Raw genomic sequence first — 18,904 nt, 5'->3', positions numbered from 1 at the left:
AGGAAGATGAAGAGGCAGGAGATTAGGGACCGGGGCACAGGTACTAGTTTTTCAGTACAAATTACAATGTTACATGACGTATTGATTTTACGTCTTTATTTTGTAATACATTTTTGTAAAAAAAAATAGTGGTGCTATTTCATTGAACATTTTCTATTTTCTTTCCAATACTGCTGCAAGGAATCGTTTATGATTCACTTAGAAATATATAGTATGTATTAGGGGGTGTAAAGGTACACGTATCCGGCCGTACCAAACGGCTGTGTAGTGTACCGAACAAATACAATGGTATGTTAACCACTTAACGACCACCCACCGGGGGCTGTTTTTTTTCACAATCTAATATAATTATGAATTAAAAATCTTTGATTATTAATATTTCAATATAGAATATTCGTTGACAGCCCTACAAGTACAATTAGTTACTGAACACTACATCACCAATGAGATGAACATGGAAAGCCAAACTTTCCCCCACTGTACCGAAAACCCATACAGAACCGTAACTTCAAAACCGAGGTACGTACCGTACCGTGGTTTCTGTGTACCGTTACACCCCTAGTATGTATACATTTTTGGCCCTACAACCACAATGTCTGTTGCAGTTTATCATTTTCTCTTAATCTAGTTTTCGCTCTCTTTGTGTTCAGAGCTTTCTTTACAAATGCTGGTTAAAGTTTGGATTATCATTCAGATGATGGAGAAACTCTGTTGGACTATGACTCTGCTAGACAGTGTGCAGTAAATTAGAAGGAATAAACAGCGTTACTACATAGTTATAGAATATGCCCCTTTCGGATACGTTTATCCATCATAATGTATAGCACCAGAAGGGCCAAAATGGGGCGATAAACAACCTGTGTTGGGGGAACTAAACTACTCTAAAACGGTACTTTACCAAACTACTAGCTACTTCACAGTGAAAAAGTAGTTCAAGTAAATCTGAACTACTCTCGTAAATTTAGAGTAGTTTAGTAAAGCGTGACTGTGTTTGATTTAGTGACTAGGACAAGAAGCAAAACCTCACATCAACACTGGTTGTTGAAGTAGTTAACTACTCAAAAAAAAGCTACAAAAAAAAGCTACTGAGATTTTAATGTAGTTAAACCACCATCCTGGCTAATGCAATTTGTAGTTAAACTAGTAAATGCACTGCATTATGTAGTTAACTACTCCCAGACACCATTCAAAGGATGACATGATAGGCAAAAACAATTTTAATCGCAAATGTATCTTATCTGTGTATGGGGAATAACAGCATGAATGAACCACAGTCAAGTGTGGGTGATCACAAAGGGGTCTTTCAAACTTCTTCCAGGGGGCGTCTTCCGTTTGGCTTTCCACTGGGACACCAACACACTATCACACAGGCCCGACACATTCACCCTCACATCTGCCTTCAGTAACACAATCAACCCATCATGTTGTGACTATTTTAAACTTCAGATCCCTTTCAGATCAAAAGTTGTATTCATGTTTCCATCGCTTCCTCCTCTTTGCCTTGTTCTGACCAGGCTTTCCTCGGAGAGGCTAATCATGTTAGCTTAGCTAGCTGCATTGTTAGGTGTTAGCCAAGTGGGTGTTATTAACTATCAACCAATACGTCCCATTTAATATGGTCAAATGATCCCGGGCGTTAACAGGCAACACCCACATGCGCCCCTTTTTAAAACAACAGTTACAACTAGACCTAGATGTGTGCTGCACGGTGCGGAGAGCTAACACGCTAACTAGCCGCTATGTAAACTAGGCCGTGATGATGAACCGCTCAGCATGACGACCAGCGGCGTTAGCACGATGCTAACGCTGTTATTATGAGGAAACACAACGTTTGCCTAACGCGTATCGCATGCTATTAGAAACCCCCGAGAAGACAGGCGTCGGACATGCGGTAGCTATATAAACAAACGAGCAATGTGGCTAAACACACACAAAGCGGTCATTTTGAAAAGGAGCAGTCGGTAGCTTTATCGTTAGCTAGTGGCTAACGGCTGTTATGAGCAGGAGGCTTTCTTACTCCGGAGTCATTGGGATCTTTCTTCCAGAACAACTGAGAGCAGTGTCCAAAAGACTCCGCCGAGGTCACATAGTTTACTCCGTTTCTGTCCTGAAAGTCTCCGTGTGCGCTCCCGGCGTTCGTCCTGGCGTACATGTTTATTTTCCCGGTTTGTTTGGACTTTTTCTTGGTTGAAAAGAAAGAGGGCCGCTTTGTCGGTATCTTCTTCCCGAAGAGAAAAAATATTTTCTTCTGTGTAATCAGTGTTTTGGCGGCTGACAAGTCGACCGCATTGGTGCTCTTCCGCCGCCCTGCTGTATCGGAGTGGAAAGACCACTCGTATAAACATGCCCCCCCCCACACACACACACACTGGTCTTTAGTTGAGTGGTATTTAGTTTTAAAAACAACACACACACATGAGCTGGTTCTCATGCTCGGAACTAGGCAAAATCTGCATATGGCTCGCGGATAACAAACTATCATTACACATGGGCAAAACAGAGTCCATTCTCATCGGTTCAAATAACAAACTCAGCAAGACCGACGACTTCTCAGTTACAGTGGGTGACAATATTGTCACAAGGAAAGATGAAATTACCTACCTGGGTTCCATCCTAGAGGCTAATCTCTCCTGTGACAAAATGGCATCCAGTGTAATAAAAAAAGTCAACCAACGAACTCGATTCTTGTACCGGATCTCCTCTCTGGTAAACAAGAATACCCTGAAGACTCTGGCAGGAGCACTCATTCAAGGGTACTACGACTATGCTTGCACCTCATGGTACCAAAGCACCTCAAAGGCGCTAAAAACAAAATTACAAACATCTCAAAACAAACTGGTCAGACTACTGCTTAAGCTTACTCCTAGAACCCACCTCACCCCTGCCCACTTTGACAACCTAGGATGGCTTAGAGTAGACGACAGAGTACAGCAACTTGCAATGGGCCTGGTCTACAAGATACACTACACGACCAAGGTACCCATGTACATGTCAAAATACTTCCCAAAGGTCAGTGAATACCACGATCACAACACCAGAGGGAGCGCCACAAATCATGTTAAACCCAGATTCGGCTCAAATAAGGGACTAAACACGTTTCGCAATTATGCCACATCAATGTGGAACGCCCTACCCAAAGCTGTAAAGGAATGTGGATCACTATACCCACTTTCAAAACCACTCTCAAGGGACACCTACGGGAGACTGCAATTCAAAACTGGCCCCTGTAAATGTCCTAACACAACCCCCTCCAATGTACAGTCATTTACCTAGTATGGTTTTGTCAATAGTCCAATGTACAATTTTGCTTGTTTGTACAGTGTCTCCCCCCCCCTCAATGTACAGTTTTGTTTGTTTATACAGTGTTTCTCCCCCCCCCCCCCCAACCACCTCCAATGTAAATTACCCAGTATGGTTGACAATATCCCAATGTACCCAACCCCCCCCACACAACCCCACCCAACCTCCTCCAATGTACAGTTTCTACGTCAAATGTATATACTCCCTTTTCTTGACTCCTTCTGTATCACAAACAGTACTGTATTTGCAAATCTGGTATGTCATAAATGTATAGATGTAGCAGTACTGAATATCTGTATGTCATGTATGTCATATATGTCCTGATGAATTGAAAATGGGGGACCCTGATGTAAACAAGACGAAAGTCTTTCTCTGGTCTGCATCCCCTTAACAATTGTGTGTATTGAGCTGTACTGTATTGTACCCATTCTGCAATCTGTTAATAAAGTTTTCAATCAATCAATCAATCAATCTCCTACTATAGATCTAGAATCATAATTATAGTTTTAGATGTGCATTTCTATGGGTCTATTACAGAGGTGAAATTAATCCAGTAGTGTGTTTGATCTGGTTTAGCACTAAAACAACTAGAGGCAGCGGTGGCCCTAGAGGTTAGAGGACCCGAAGGTCCCCCCGGTTGGATCCCCCCTGAGAAAAATCTGGGCAGGGAAGTGAATGAATAACATTCTCCCCTCCCTCAATACCGACTGCTGAAGTGCCCTTGAGCAAGGCACTTAACCCCAGCTGCTCAGTGGCCAACCCAACAGTGGCCCTGTTTCCACTGGCATTAAGATCCGACCACGAGTGGACAACTCTAAGTATACGGGGCAACACTACAGTGGCTCAGGAGGTAGAGCAGTCGTCTGGTAGGTAGAGGTAGAGGAGGTAGAGCAGTTGTCTGGTAACCTGGAGGTTCCCAGTTCGATTCCCACTCCTCCCGGGCAGTGGGTCGAAGTGTCCTTGAGCAAGACACTTAACCCCTAATTGCTCCCGATGTGCAGGTTGGCACCTCATGGTTGCCTCTGCCACCGGTTCACAAATTGTAAAGCGCGGATAAAACACATTGAGATCCGATCGCTCAGGCCACATTCTGTTAGCAGTGTGAATTCAAGCTTCAAGGCTACAAGCTTCACATCCTGGGGGTCTTGTGAACCTTTTTCTGTATAATCCTATACTATGAACACACAGAGAAGGTGAACGTATCTGCTCTCCCTTTCTCTCATCTCCACGTGGTTCTCGAATAGCGCAAGCTGGTTTTACCCACAAGGTAATTTTGTTTTTAATATGGTCTTATATAGGTTATATTGGTTATATTGGTTCAAAATATCCTCTAGTATAATGTGGGCTCCCAGCGCCCCTTCACCAGCCTTTTCATAATTACAAGCATCCACAGAACAATTATTAGCTTAATTAAAGTAGTTTCAGAGCACCTGGCTCCCCACTGTTCACACATTCCCAGTGTGCTTTCCCCCCCTGTGCACTCATTCATACGGGCACTATTGAAACGAGCTGTGAGGAGGTTGTAAAGGATGCTTGAGTTAATGTTGAGTGGCAATTTGGGGCAGGGAATGAATACAGAAGTAAGGTGCCATATGCGTTTAGGGGATATTATATCAGCTTATTGTTATTATATTACAGTTATTATAGAATTAAGACATTACAATACTATTACAGCTACATTGCACTACTTTTACATATTCTTATGTCTGCACTTTATGCATTGCTTTTATTCTGTCAACTGTATGCTAATTTTATGCCTATATGTTCATTTTATGCTATTTGATGTGAAGCACGTTGAGCTGCAATCCATGTATGAAAGGTGCTATATAAATAAAGTTATTATTATTATTATTATTATTATTATTATTATTATTATTATTATTATTATTATTATTATTATTATTATTATTATTATTATTATTATTATTATTATTATTATAGAAATAAGACATTATACACATATAATATTACAACCATTATATAAATAAGAGATTACAATATACTATTACAGCCATTATATATTTAAGACATAATATACTGTAATATTACAGCCATTATATGAATAAGACATTAGACATTATAACAATATCATATTACAGCCATTGTAGAAATGACATTATATTATAACAATATAATAGTACAAAGAAGAAACGTCTGAGGCAAATAAATTACATTTTATATTCTGTTTCTATTCTTTTTATCATTTCTATTTATTGTCATTACTGTTATTATTATTACTGCTGTTATCGTCCTGTGAAGTCTTGTTTATTATTGTTGTTTATTATTATTACTGTATTGTGTCTTGTCTTGTTTCATGTGAAAAAAAATATATATTTGATAACAAATTAAAATATATAATAGTACAGCCATTATAGAAATACATTTAACAATATAATATTACAGCCATTTTAGAAATAAGACATAATATAATATTACAATCATTATAGAAATAAGACATACCAATATAATATTACAGCTATTGTATATCAGGTATATCATTAAGCCAAATAACATAACAATCTAATATTACTCCCACTGTAGAAATAAGACATTTTAATAATAATATTAGAGCCATTGTCACTGTAAGAGCCAATTTACATGGTTGTAGTGCCATATGTTATATTTTATGCATTTGTTTGGATTTATGTATTTATGATGAATTCTGCCTGTAATACATTGTGCCTGCCAGCCTGCCAAATTGAGTTTGTGGCATCAGTTCCCGTTGCTCACCAGTAGGTGACATACGTAGCTACTTAATGAGTAACGGGACTGATGACAGGCAGGTGCGTTTGGTTACCGGTAGAGCCAAACAGTTTTTGACCGTCAGGACGTCAAGTCGTCAAGTTGTCACGTCGACACGGCACGTTGTTTGTTATCGTTTTGTTTGTAGGGTAAAGTGTTTTGTTTGTTCTTTTGAAAGGTATCGTTTGGCAATTGCGTTTTATCACGTTTGTGTGGTAAATAAACCCATTTGGGGTGTTATTGGAACGAACCTTGTGGACATTCATTCCTTTCACCAGACGGTTACAACAGCGGCCACAGACGCGTCAATTATAGGTTTTTAGCCGGTAGCAGCCTCCTCAAGGGCTTATAGATTTATTGTTTTGTTAAATCAAGTTTGGCCCTTATACAAGTCAAAAACTGGTGCTCGTTGAGAACACATGAAGAGCAAGTCAAAAACTAGTGCTCTTTAGTATAAAGGTGGATTGAGAACCACACCAAGAGCAAAGCAAGTCAAAAACTTGCTCATCAGTAAAGTGGATCAGCCAGAACCACAGCAAGACGAGCAAAGTAGGTTTAAGCTTTGCGCAACAAGAAACGTTGAGGACAGCGGGGAAGCCATTCAGCCTCGCTTTGATGCGCGCGCGGAGCTGATGCGTTGAGGACTGCGTGGGATTTGCGCAGTTCCAGCTGTTGGATGTCAACATAGCCAGGAGCTGAGAAGCGCTGAACGTCAACCTACTCATCAGAGCTCCGACTACAACCAACGGTACCCAACGTCAGCTGCCAACATTTTCCGTGGTAGGCTACAAGCCGAGGTAAGGTAGCGCTACCCCTTTTTTTTGGCCATGGTAAATGTGTGCACACAACTCTTACGTTTTGCGAGCATAAAGTCCAATGCATTGGTAGCTGAAAATAGACTGCGCGTACCAGTCTACCGTTAACTTTGATTTGTTTGTGCGCGCCACCGTTGGCGTTGAATGATAATCCGTTATGTGCGCCACGCACAACTATCGTTGACTGTTTGAATCCCTTCGTGCGCGCCGGGCATAACGTTATTGCTTCAATCATTTCACTGCTGATTGTCAACATGAGCGTTGCGGATGACAATCAAGACATTAATAATGAGCAACTCGTCGGTGCAGAGGCGGCTGTGAAAACTGTCACAATGGAAAAAAGGGAAATTAAACTGACCTTAAAGGCTGTAATGGAAAAATTGGGAAAATTGGAAAATAAAAGATCAGATATATTAAATAAGGCACAAAAGTTGTACAAAATGATGGAGGTATTTATGCACAATGCTGACGTGACAGGGGTACAAGATGTATTATGTGAATATGTAAGGCTGTGTGAGACAGCCAAATCTGTACAAAATGAATTTATGAATACGTCAACTATGTCCCCGGACGAAAATACATTACAAACTGCCTGGTTTGGGTCAAGAATAAACACGTTGGAAAGCTTCCACATGCTTGTTGAGAGTTGGCTGGCACAAAATATGGCAATTACAAATAGCCAGGGTGAAGTGCACTCAGAACCTGTGCACACAGAGGATGTGCACACTGTCTGTGTAGACACAGAGGCTGTGCACACAGAGGATGTGCACACAAGGGAGGTGCACACTGTCAGTGCACCCACAGAGGACGTGCGCCCAGACAACATACAAACAGTGGTTGATGATGTGAAACCAAATGACAGTATTTCAAATATCTCCTTTGGACGCTCACAAGGCAGCAGAAAGAGTGGTAGCAGTGCCAGCTCTGAACGCCTCATAGCAGAGGCTAAAAGAGCATCACTGCTGGTGAAAGCAGCATACTTAAAGGAGAGACAAGCTCTGGAGGATCAAGAGGAAGAGTTAAGGAGGAATAATGAGGAGCAAGAGCAACAGTTAAGGAGGAGCAAGGAAGTGTTAAGGAGGAAAAAGGAGCAGCTTGAAATGGAGGCTGAGTTGGCTGTATCCACTGCCCATTTGGCTGTTATGCATACTACGTCAGATGCAGGGAGACGGTCACGAACCTCTAGCCAAAGGCATGTGGGAAATCACACTGGACCTCCTCATTCAAGCCATACTGTGCTAAATCCAGCAGCACAGCAATTCAGCACTCCTATGCCAGAGCCTGTTGTCAAGCCAAAGGTTAAACCTCATCTCTTCCACATGCCCTCACAAGGTGGAGCTGCTGCACAACCAACCCTCTTCCACTTGCCATCACAGGGTGGAGCTGCTGCACAACCACCTCTCTTCCACATGCCATCACAAGGTGGAGCTGCTGCACAACCACCCCTCTTCCACATGTCATCACAAGGTGGAGCTGCTGCACAACCACCCCTTTTTTACATTCCACCACAAAGTAGAGCTGCTGTCCAACCACACTTGTATCAACCCTTTCAAATGCCACCACAAGGTGGAGCTGCTGCGCAACCACAACTGTATCAACCGTGTCAAATACCACTTCAAGGAGACTTGAGTACAGTCCTGCAACGGCAGAATGAAATCACTAATGCTCTTGTGCAACAACAGCTCACAATGTCTCTACCATCCAGAGACATCCCTGCCTTTGATGGTGACCCGCTTCACTACAGGAGCTTCATAAGATCCTTTGAGCACAATATTGAAGCAAAGGCCAACAAAGCTGATTGTTTATATTTTTTGGAACAGTTCACAAAAGGACAACCACGTGAGCTGGTAAGGAGTTGTCAGCACATGATGCCAGACCGTGGTTATGACATGGCCAAAGGTCTCCTGAAAGAACATTTCGGGAATGAATTTAAGATCGCTACGTCATATATCGAAAAGGCCTTGGCCTGGCCCGCAGTTAAGGCTGAAGATGTAAAGGCACTACAGGACTATAGTCTGTTCCTGCGCAACTGTTGCAACGTGATGACAGAGATGCAACACATGCAGGAGCTTGACATGCCTACCAACATGCGCATGATTATAACCAAGCTGCCCTACCGATTTAGGGAAAGATGGAGGACAACAGCTTATGAGCTACTTGAGCGACGACATCATAGAGCTGTTTTTAATGATCTGGTCACGTTCGTGGAACGTCAGGTCAGGATCCTTTCTGACCCACTTTTCGGTGACATCCAGGATAAACCAACCATAAAGGATGGATTGAGCAACAGGAGCAAGTTCCAGCCTCAGTACAAGTTTGGCAGAGCTGAAGGCAACAGCTTTGCTACAACTGTCACACGTCTGGACTCCAAGGACCCAGACTCAGGCCCAGTCCATAGGGGACAGGATTCCAAAGCCAACTCAGGCTCTGTCCATAGGGGACAGAATAGCGGAGCATACTCAGGCTCTGTCCATAGGGGACATGATTTCAAAGTCAATTCAGGCTCTGTCCATAGGGGGCAGGATTTTGAAATGGAGAAATCTGAGTCATGTGTATGCTGCTTTCAGGATCACTCTCTGTCAGAGTGCCCGCGGCTGAAAGGCAAGAACCACAATGATAAAATTATCTTCATAAAGCAAAATAGGATTTGTTTCGGATGTTTGTGTTCCGGTCACATGAGTGCTGGTTGCGACAAGCGCCTAACCTGCAAGGTTTGTGAGAAAAAACATCCAACCATGCTTCACATTGACAGGCCTTACCTCAGCACATACCAGCAGCCTAATTCATCTGCAAGTGTCACTTCAGCTGTCAAGTCAAGTGTCACTATAGCCACGCAGACGTGTGGTCTTACTGGGGCCGGCGGAGGAAATTGTAAACTGTCCATTCTGCCAGTCCAAGTCAAGTCCACAAATGGAAAGATACTGCAAACATACGCCTTTCTCGACCCTGGCAGTTCTGCAACATTTTGTTCTGAACATTTAATGAGTGCATTGGATGTGACTGGACCACAGACTAGCTTCCTTCTGCGCACTTTGAGCCAGGAGCAGGTGGTATCAAGTACCTCACTGAAAGGTTTGGAGGTCTCTGGTCTCAATGGGGACACTTTCTATAGCCTCCCAGAAGTCCTTTCACAAAGGAAAATGCCTGTGACAAGTGACAATGTTGTATCACAGGAAGATTTGCTGAAGTGGCCTTACCTGTCCCATGTCCAAATTCCCAGCATAAAGGCAAATGTTGATCTATTGATTGGTACCAATGCTCCCAGGTTATTGGAACCTTGGGAGGTGATCAACGGCCGTGGAAATGGTCCGTATGCTATGAGAACTGTTCTGGGCTGGGTGGTCAACGGCCCCCTGCAAGAAAATAACGGTCCTGAAAATGGGATTTCAGTGGCCACTGTCAATATGATTTCTGTGAGCAGATTGGAAGAGACACTGAGCAACCTGGGAACTTCGCTGAACAACCAGATTTCGGTGTGCCATCCCTTGAGTTTCCTTGGCCCAGTTACACTTCCTGCCAAGTCCATGCTGCTCAAACTGTGGAGAAGAGTGTGCAGCTGGGAAGAAAACATTCCCAATGACATTGAGCGCCAATGGACAAGATGGCGGGAGATTTTATCACTTCCTGCCAAGTCCATGCTGCTCAAACTGTGGAGAAGTGTGTGCAGCTGGGATGAAAACATTCCCAATGACATTGAGCGCCAATGGACAAGATGGCGGGAGATTTTATTGACATTTGCAACTCTGCAGCTCCTCGGCAGAGTTTTTAGAGGCCTTCCCAGACGAGAACGGCTTGGGGTGCTCGGTGCTTAAAGCCAAGACATTGATCTTGGAATGACCATTGACCGGGCTTGGTCCTAAGTTTGTTTTGCACGAGGCGATAGTCTCATATTTGATTTGTTTTGTGGTTATATGGCATTGATTTGTTTTGTGGTTATATGGCACACTTTGGCTCTTTGTTTTTCATTTTATGTTATAATTGTTATATGTTATGACATTTAACAATTAGAGGCCGGCGTGTAAGAGCCAATTTACATGGTTGTAGTGCCATATGTTATATTTTATGCATTTGTTTGGATTTATGTATTTATGATGAATTCTGCCTGTAATACATTGTGCCTGCCAGCCTGCCAAATTGAGTTTGTGGCATCAGTTCCCGTTGCTCACCAGTAGGTGACATACGTAGCTACTTAATGAGTAACGGGACTGATGACAGGCAGGTGCGTTTGGTTACCGGTAGAGCCAAACAGTTTTTGACCGTCAGGACGTCAAGTCGTCAAGTTGTCACGTCGACACGGCACGTTGTTTGTTATCGTTTTGTTTGTAGGGTAAAGTGTTTTGTTTGTTCTTTTGAAAGGTATCGTTTGGCAATTGCGTTTTATCACGTTTGTGTGGTAAATAAACCCATTTGGGGTGTTATTGGAACGAACCTTGTGGACATTCATTCCTTTCACCAGACGGTTACAACAGCGGCCACAGACGCGTCAATTATAGGTTTTTAGCCGGTAGCAGCCTCCTCAAGGGCTTATAGATTTATTGTTTTGTTAAATCAAGTTTGGCCCTTATAGTCACTACAACAGGGGTGACTGAGGGGAAAAAAAGGAAAAGTCTCTACCCACCACCACCACTACCAAAATAAAGCAGACACACTGTTGGGAGGTTTTCATCCGTCATTATAAACATATGGCTAATGAGCGCCATCTAGTGGACACTTGGTTGTTTAACTTTTTTGTGAGTTAGTGTTAATTGTGTAAATGCTTGTGCAATGCTCTCTCTCACTGACCTACACTGGTCCCCTGGTGACCTACATGCCTACGCAAGAAGTGGGACGACATTCCACTGTCAAACATCTCTACCCAAATAGCTATAGAATGTGTGGAATAGACTGGATTAATATTCCATATTTATACCATCTTGTTGCTTGCTCCTGGCCACCTGCCTCAGTGCACACACACACACACACACAGGCACGCGAGCGCATACATGCATTTACTGTATAGCCTAAGATTATATTATTCTAATGACTTGTTTTATTAGGAGATCGCAGATACTGTATGTGCTGCCCTATAGTAGTCATACTGTAGAACGTACAGTACACATCTTAGCGTGACATCTTAAAGGCCGCCACAGAGTCGGGCGTACTGTGAGCAGACCGGACTCCGCAGAGGTCCATGCAGACTCAAAGCGGACGCCCGCAGGCTACGTCCGCACAAAGCTCAACATTTCTAATGCGGATGTTCGCGTCGTGCACTGGTGTCACACAAAAGGCTGCTCGGCGTGTTGTTTGACATCGACCTGCATCAAATGTAGTAAACTGGCATGAGTTGAACTGAACTGAACTGCAACCTCTGTATGAAAAGTGCTATACAAATAAAGTTATTATTATTATTATTATTATTATTATTATTATTATTATTATTATTATTATTATTATTATTATGAGAATTGTAGGAAATTGTTAAGCGGTGGTACGCTTGAGAAGGGACCGTTTGTGAATCCCAAAATCAGCCCGAAAAAGTGTTAAGTGGAGCTACGACGAAATGTGCTCTTAACTTTTGTCATAAGTCCGTTGGTGAATGAGACCCAATTCTCGAAGACACTCTGATGTCACGAGACCGCCGCCATCTTGGTATGGTGGAAAACAAACGGATTTCTACGATCAAATGTATGTGTTGAGCTCCGTTTTTATTACATATTTGATCACATTCTTGTGATCATAACCTTTCATAACCTTTTCATATAATTTGTTTTGAAAATATTGAGGCCAACATGGCATTTCACTATTTCGAAAGCCTTTCTGGTGATTCTAAGGCGAAAAAAAAGGCATGTAGGAGAGAACGGACTAACGTTATAATGGTGAAGTAGCTAACAGCTAACATTTCTCTGCTGTTTACAGCCTCACAGCCAATAAAACTTAATTTACAATATACATATTTGTTCCTTATTCTCACCTGTTATGAAATGGGTAGAGCAGACATACGTATGATTTGACTTGGGGGCCAGGGTCTGCTTTGATCGACTCTCCCGTCTGAGTCTACATGTGCCCTCTTGATAGCCGCCAGCTATCCGTGATGCCTCAACTGGTATTATATAAAACTTTCGATTTGGATTTTTGATTATGTTATTACTAGTACAAAGCGTAACACAGCAGCTCTTTGGCATTGTGATGCACTGAAGAAAATTACCCTTGATTGTGTTTAATTTGCCGCTTTTCCGATCAGTTTCTGCACTAAATTGTGAGGTTTGGTCCGCTCCCCACCCACACGCTCCGTTCCTTTAAGGTATTTTGTTGATTAATTGCATTCCCCGCCACACGCTCCGTTCCTGTAAGGTGCCGTGTTGATTGGTGCTCTCCCCACCACACGCTTCTGGAGCAATGATCAATTTCATCCCGCAGCTGTCACAGCTTGTCATCAGCGCCCTGTGGCTTTATATACCCTGATCCCCCTAATATCGATGTTGGATCGTTTTGAATATACTCCTGCATTTGCCTGTCTTTCCCGTCGCTGTTCCCTGTCTGTTGCTTCCCAGGACTTTCATGAAGTAATCCCTGTGGAGAACCTGATTCCCGTACGAAGCTGCGCCTCGTTTATCTGCCCGCTTTACGCGTTGCGCTCTGGTGAGTTTTTGGAAACAGTTCTTTTTGGATCACCAGTTTTTTGTGTGTTTGTGAAACACCGAAGAGATCCTGTTTTTGTTATACTGTTCTCACCTAATTTTTGTGTTGGATTTACACTTTGGATTACCGTATCGTTTTTTCTCTGGACTCTGCTAACTGTGTGTTTACACCGAAGATCAAGTCACTTGGATATTTATTTGGATCAGTCACCTCTCTGTTTCTGTTGTGCGCTGGGCTAACTCAGATTTCTCTCTCTCTCCGTTTCCACCTGGAGTGAAAGCTGGGAGGATCTGCAGAGCGGCTTCAGACGTCACAAGCTAATTCCTCACCACCACCTACTGGGAGAATCTGCAGAGCCGCAACAATCTTCACATGCCAGATTCCCCGTTTGTTCTGTTGCTCAACTTAATTCAACCTTGTGACTCTGAGAATAAATACGCCCTTGCTTTGGCTAACTCTGAAACAACTCTCTCTGTGCCGTTGCGCTTGAGGTCGGTTACAAACCCTAACATTACGATCCAACCATGACGACTCCAGCCGACACAGAGAGAGTCAGAACAGCATTGGCAGTCCAGATAGAGTTAACCAAGGGCCACAGCCTACAGCTAGATGCGGCTGCGGCTGCTGTACAGGAACTCCGAGAGCAGGTCCTGCCTATTCAGGGGTCCCTGGGCTCTCTGGCTAGCCAGCAGTCTAGTATTCTCCTCCACTTACAAACGCTGAGTGAAACCGTTAACACCTTGCTTTTAACCCCACTTCCTTCAAGAGCCTTGGCCGGAGCATCACCCGCAGCCCTGGCAGGCCCCGCGCCTCCCGATCCCGCACCTCGGGAGCCCCGTCTCTCCGAACCACGGTTGTTCGACGGTAACTTCGAGGATTGTGCCACATTCATCATGCAATGTGAGTTGGTTTTTCGTCATCAACCCAGTCGTTTCACTTCAAGGGGAGCCCGAGTGGCTTACATGACTAACTTGCTCTCAGGCCGGGCAGCCCAGTGGGTCACTGCCTCCTGGGCAATGGGGGCAGATTTCTGTTTTTCCTACCCAGACTTCGTGGCTGAGCTCCGCAGGGTTTTCCACCACCCAGCCCGCGGCCAGGACCCTGGAGCCCGGTTGGGTACCTTCCGGCAGGGCAGTGGCGGGGTTACCGACTACGTGCTGGAGTTCAGACTGGCGGCTACGGAGAGCGGTTGGAACGATCAAGCACTTCGTCTTACCTTCATGAGGGGGCTCAACGACGCAGTCAGGGACCAGCTCGCGACCCGTGAGGAACCTGAGTCCCTCGAGGACCTGTTCAGCCTCGCCATTCGCATCGACGGACGCCTCCAGGAGAGAAGACGTGAGAGAACCCGACAGGGACCTCCAGAGGGACTCCGGACCCCCCGTACTCGTGACGGTACTGCTGGTCGCCCTGCTCCCAACACGACTGGTGGCTCTTTTCCCTCCCGTTCGGTGCCCGAGGAGGAACCCATGCAGCTGGGACGTTCTCATCTTAGCCAGGCTGAACGGGAGGCGAGGTTCAGGTCCGGCCTTTGCCTCTACTGCGGTCGGGAGGGACACCGTATCGCCAACTGCCCCACCCGGCCAAAAGACCAGGCTCGCCGGGACCCCGGGAGATCCTGGTGAGCCGTTTTTCTCGTTCCCAGAGCCGTGCACCACCTGGCCATCTGATGAGCGTCACCCTGGCCTGGGCGGACCAACGGGCCATGGTGGAGTTTCCTAGACTTCGAGTTTGCTACCCGGGCCAACATTCCTCTTGAGGACCTAGTGAGGCCATTGGAGGTATTCGCATTGGACCAACACCGCCTGGCTGACATCACTCAACGCACCTGCCCTGTCCTGCTCACCATTGCTGGTAACCACGTTGAGAGACTCCAGTTCCTTATCACCAGATCCCCTCTTGTCCCAGTAGTCCTGGGCCGGCCCTGGCTCGCGCTGCACGAGCCCCACATCGCCTGGTCCTCCGGTACCATCAAGGGTTGGAGCTCCTCCTGTCATGCCCAGTGTCTTCAGGCGGCGTCCTGTCCCTCGCCCCGGAGGTCCGTTGGTGAACCGCCTCCGGACCTCTCGACCATACCCCCCGAGTACCACGACCTCATGGAGGTTTTCAGTAAGTCCAGGGCTCAGGCCCTTCCGCCTCACCGGCCTTACGACTGTGCCATCGACCTCCGCTCAGGGGCTCCCCTTCCCGGCAGCCGCCTCTACAGTCTGACCGTCCCGGAGAAGGCAGCGATGGATCAATACATCTCTGAGTCCTTGGAAGCAGGACTCATTCGGCCTTCCTCCTCTCCTGTGGCGGCCGGTTTCTTCTTTGTTGGGAAGGAGGACGGAGACCTTCGACCCTGCATCGACTATCGCCAGCTCAACGAGATCACCATTAAGAACAAGTATCCTCTACCTCTCATGAACTCCACCTTCGAGCCTCTCACCCAGGCTACCGTCTTTACCAAGCTGGACCTCCGGAGTGCCTACCATCTAGTCCGTATCCGAGAGGGCGATGAATGGAAGACCGCCTTCAAGACTCCCAGGGGCCACTACGAGTACCTGGTGATGCCGTTCGGCCTCACCAACGCTCCGGCGGTATTCCAGGCGCTCATGAACGACGTCCTTCGTGACATGCTGGAGGAGTTTGTGGTAGTATACCTAGACGACATCCTCATCTTCTCCAAGACCCTCGAGGAACACATCCAGCATGTCCGCCGTGTGCTGGAGCGCCTCCTCCACAATCGGCTCTTCGTCAAGGCGGAGAAGTGCCGATTCCACTCCGACTCCGTCGATTACCTGGGCTTCATCGTGGAGAGAGGCTTGACCCGAGCTGATCCTCGCAAGATCCAGGCCGTGGAGGAATGGCCGGAACCCACCTCTCGGAAGGAGTTACAGAGCTTCCTCGGGTTCGCCAACTTCTACCGAAGGTTCATCCGGAACTACAGTCAAGTGGCGGAACCGCTTACCAGACTGACCTCTCCCGCCCTGCCGTTCGACTGGTCCCCAGCGGCGTGTGCTGCGTTCCGCTCCCTCAAGAAGAGGTTCACTTCCGCCCCGATCTTGCTCCATCCAGACCCCAAGAGACAGTTCATCGTTGAGGTGGACGCCTCGGATACTGGACTGGGAGCTATCTTATCCCAGCGGTTGGCAACAGACCAGAAGGTACATCCGTGCGCCTTCTACTCGCGTCGGTTCCTCCCTGCCGAGAGGAACTATGACATCGGCAATCGGGAGCTGCTGGCGGTTGTGGCTGCCTTGGAGGAGTGGCGTCATTGGCTAGAGGGGGCCGAGGAGCCGTTTACCATTTGGACGGACCACAAGAACCTGACGTACATCCGTGCTTCCAAGCGCCTCAATGGCCGGCAGGCAAGATGGGCCAGCTTCCTCAGTCGGTTCGACTTCTCGCTGACGTTTCGCCCTGGTTCCCGCAACACGAAGGCCGACTCCCTGTCCCGGTTACACTCCAAGGGGGCTCCAACCACTGAGGACCCGACTCCCATCCTCCCAGAGGCCAGGGTGGTAGGAGTCGTCACCTTGGGCATCGAGGGGGTGGTAAGGCGTGCCCTACGCTTCCATCGCGCTCCAGGCAATGTACCGGTTCATCGTCTCTTCGTCCCCGACTCGGTCCGGTCCCGGGTCCTCCAGTGGGGCCATACCAGCCGGTTCGCCTGCCACCCGGGCATTCATCGCACGTTCTCCTTCCTGGCTCGTCGATTCTGGTGGCCCACCATGAGGAACGACGTCAAGGAGTTCGTACTGGCCTGCGCAGTCTGCGCCCGCAGCAAGGCCTCCCACCAGGTACCCTCCGGGCTATTACAGCCGCTTCCCATTCCGAGCCGTCCTTGGTCACATGTGGCGCTGGACTTCGTCACAGGTCTTCCCTCCTCCCAGGGGAACACGTGCCTTCTGACCGTGGTGGATCGGTTCAGCAAGGGGGTTCACCTCGTGGCCCTTCCCAAACTTCCCTCGGCGGCCGAGACGGCGGACCTCCTGACACGCCACGTGTTTCGCCTCCATGGTTTTCCCCAGGACGTCGTCTCGGACCGGGGCCCCAGTTCACTTCCCAGGTATGGCGGGCTTTTTGCAAGGGATTGGGGGCAACGGTCAGTCTTTCCTCTGGTTATCATCCCCAGACTAACGGACAAACGGAGAGGATGAACCAGAGTGTGGAGTCTGCTCTTCGGTGTGTGGCTGCCGAGAGACCAGCTTCTTGGAGCCGTTTCCTTCCCTGGGTCGAGTACTCCATCAACTCCATGGTCAGTTCCGCCACCGGCCTCTCACCCATCGAGGTATCCCTGGGCTACCAACCTCCTCTTTTCCCTGCACAGGAGACGGAGGTGGCAGTTCCCTCCGTACAGGACCACCTTGACCGGTGCCGTCGGGTCTGGGAGATCGCCAGGACCGCGCTGCTCCGGTCATCAGAGCGCGCCTGTCGTGGGGCTGACCGGCGCCGGGTTCCTGCGCCGACGTACCACCCTGGGCAGAGGGTGTGGCTTTCCGCGAGGGACCTCCCACTTCGGTCCTCGGCCAAGAAACGTAACCCCCGGTTCGTCGGACCTTTCGAGGTTCTGAAGGTACTCAGTCCGGCGGCGGTGCGTCTTAAGCTTCCTGCGTCCATGCACATTCACCCCGTTTTCCATGTGTCCCGGGTTAAGCCTGTCTCTCTCAGTCCCCTGATGCCTCCTGCTCCGGAACCACCTCCTCCCAAGATGGTGGACGGTCACCCCCAGTGGCAGGTCCGCCGGTTGATGGGCGTTCGACGGCGGGGTCGGGGGTTCCAGTACCTGGTGGACTGGGAGGGGTACGGTCCGGAGGAACGGAGCTGGGTCTCCCGCCAGCTCATCGTGGATCCCGGCCTGATCACCGACTTCCATCGTGCCCATCCGGGCGAGCCGGGTCGGCCTGGTCGCCGGGTGGCTCCCGTGGAGGGGGGGGTACTGTGAGGTTTGGTCCGCTCCCCACCCACACGCTCCGTTCCTTTAAGGTATTTTGTTGATTAATTGCATTCCCCGCCACACGCTCCGTTCCTGTAAGGTGCCGTGTTGATTGGTGCTCTCCCCACCACACGCTTCTGGAGCAATGATCAATTTCATCCCGCAGCTGTCACAGCTTGTCATCAGCGCCCTGTGGCTTTATATACCCTGATCCCCCTAATATCGATGTTGGATCGTTTTGAATATACTCCTGCATTTGCCTGTCTTTCCCGTCGCTGTTCCCTGTCTGTTGCTTCCCAGGACTTTCGTGAAGTAATCCCTGTGGAGAACCTGATTCCCCGTACGAAGCTGCGCCTCGTTTATCTGCCCGCTTTACGCGTTGCGCTCTGGTGAGTTTTTGGAAACAGTTCTTTTTGGATCACCAGTTTTTTGTGTGTTTGTGAAACACCGAAGAGATCCCGTTTTTGTTATACTGTTCTCACCTAATTTTTGTGTTGGATTTACACTTTGG

At 47.3% G+C, this 18,904-nt stretch overlaps 1 protein-coding gene across 4 annotated transcripts in view; it reads right to left on the bottom strand.

Annotated features, from left to right (window-relative positions):
* The window catches only part of LOC311241257 (uncharacterized protein), a 37,338-nt gene extending 35,127 nt beyond the window's left edge, over positions 1–2,211 (bottom strand). For all 4 annotated transcript variants that reach the window (XM_084330020.1, XM_084330022.1, XM_084330021.1 and 1 more), the window contains exon 1: positions 2,018–2,211. In XM_084330020.1, the coding sequence (XP_084186146.1) occupies positions 2,018–2,152 (135 nt within the window). In that variant the 5' untranslated portion in view covers positions 2,153–2,211. The remainder of the gene's footprint in view (positions 1–2,017) is intronic.
* Positions 2,212–18,904: the final 16,693 nt, after the last annotated feature.

This window comes from Notolepis coatsorum (assembly GCF_963971535.1).
Source record: "Notolepis coatsorum genome assembly, chromosome: 14".
Classification (NCBI taxonomy): Eukaryota; Metazoa; Chordata; class Actinopteri; order Aulopiformes; family Paralepididae; genus Notolepis; species Notolepis coatsorum.
Note: the sequence above shows the minus strand (reverse complement) of the source record. Positions and strands in the feature narration are given on the sequence as shown.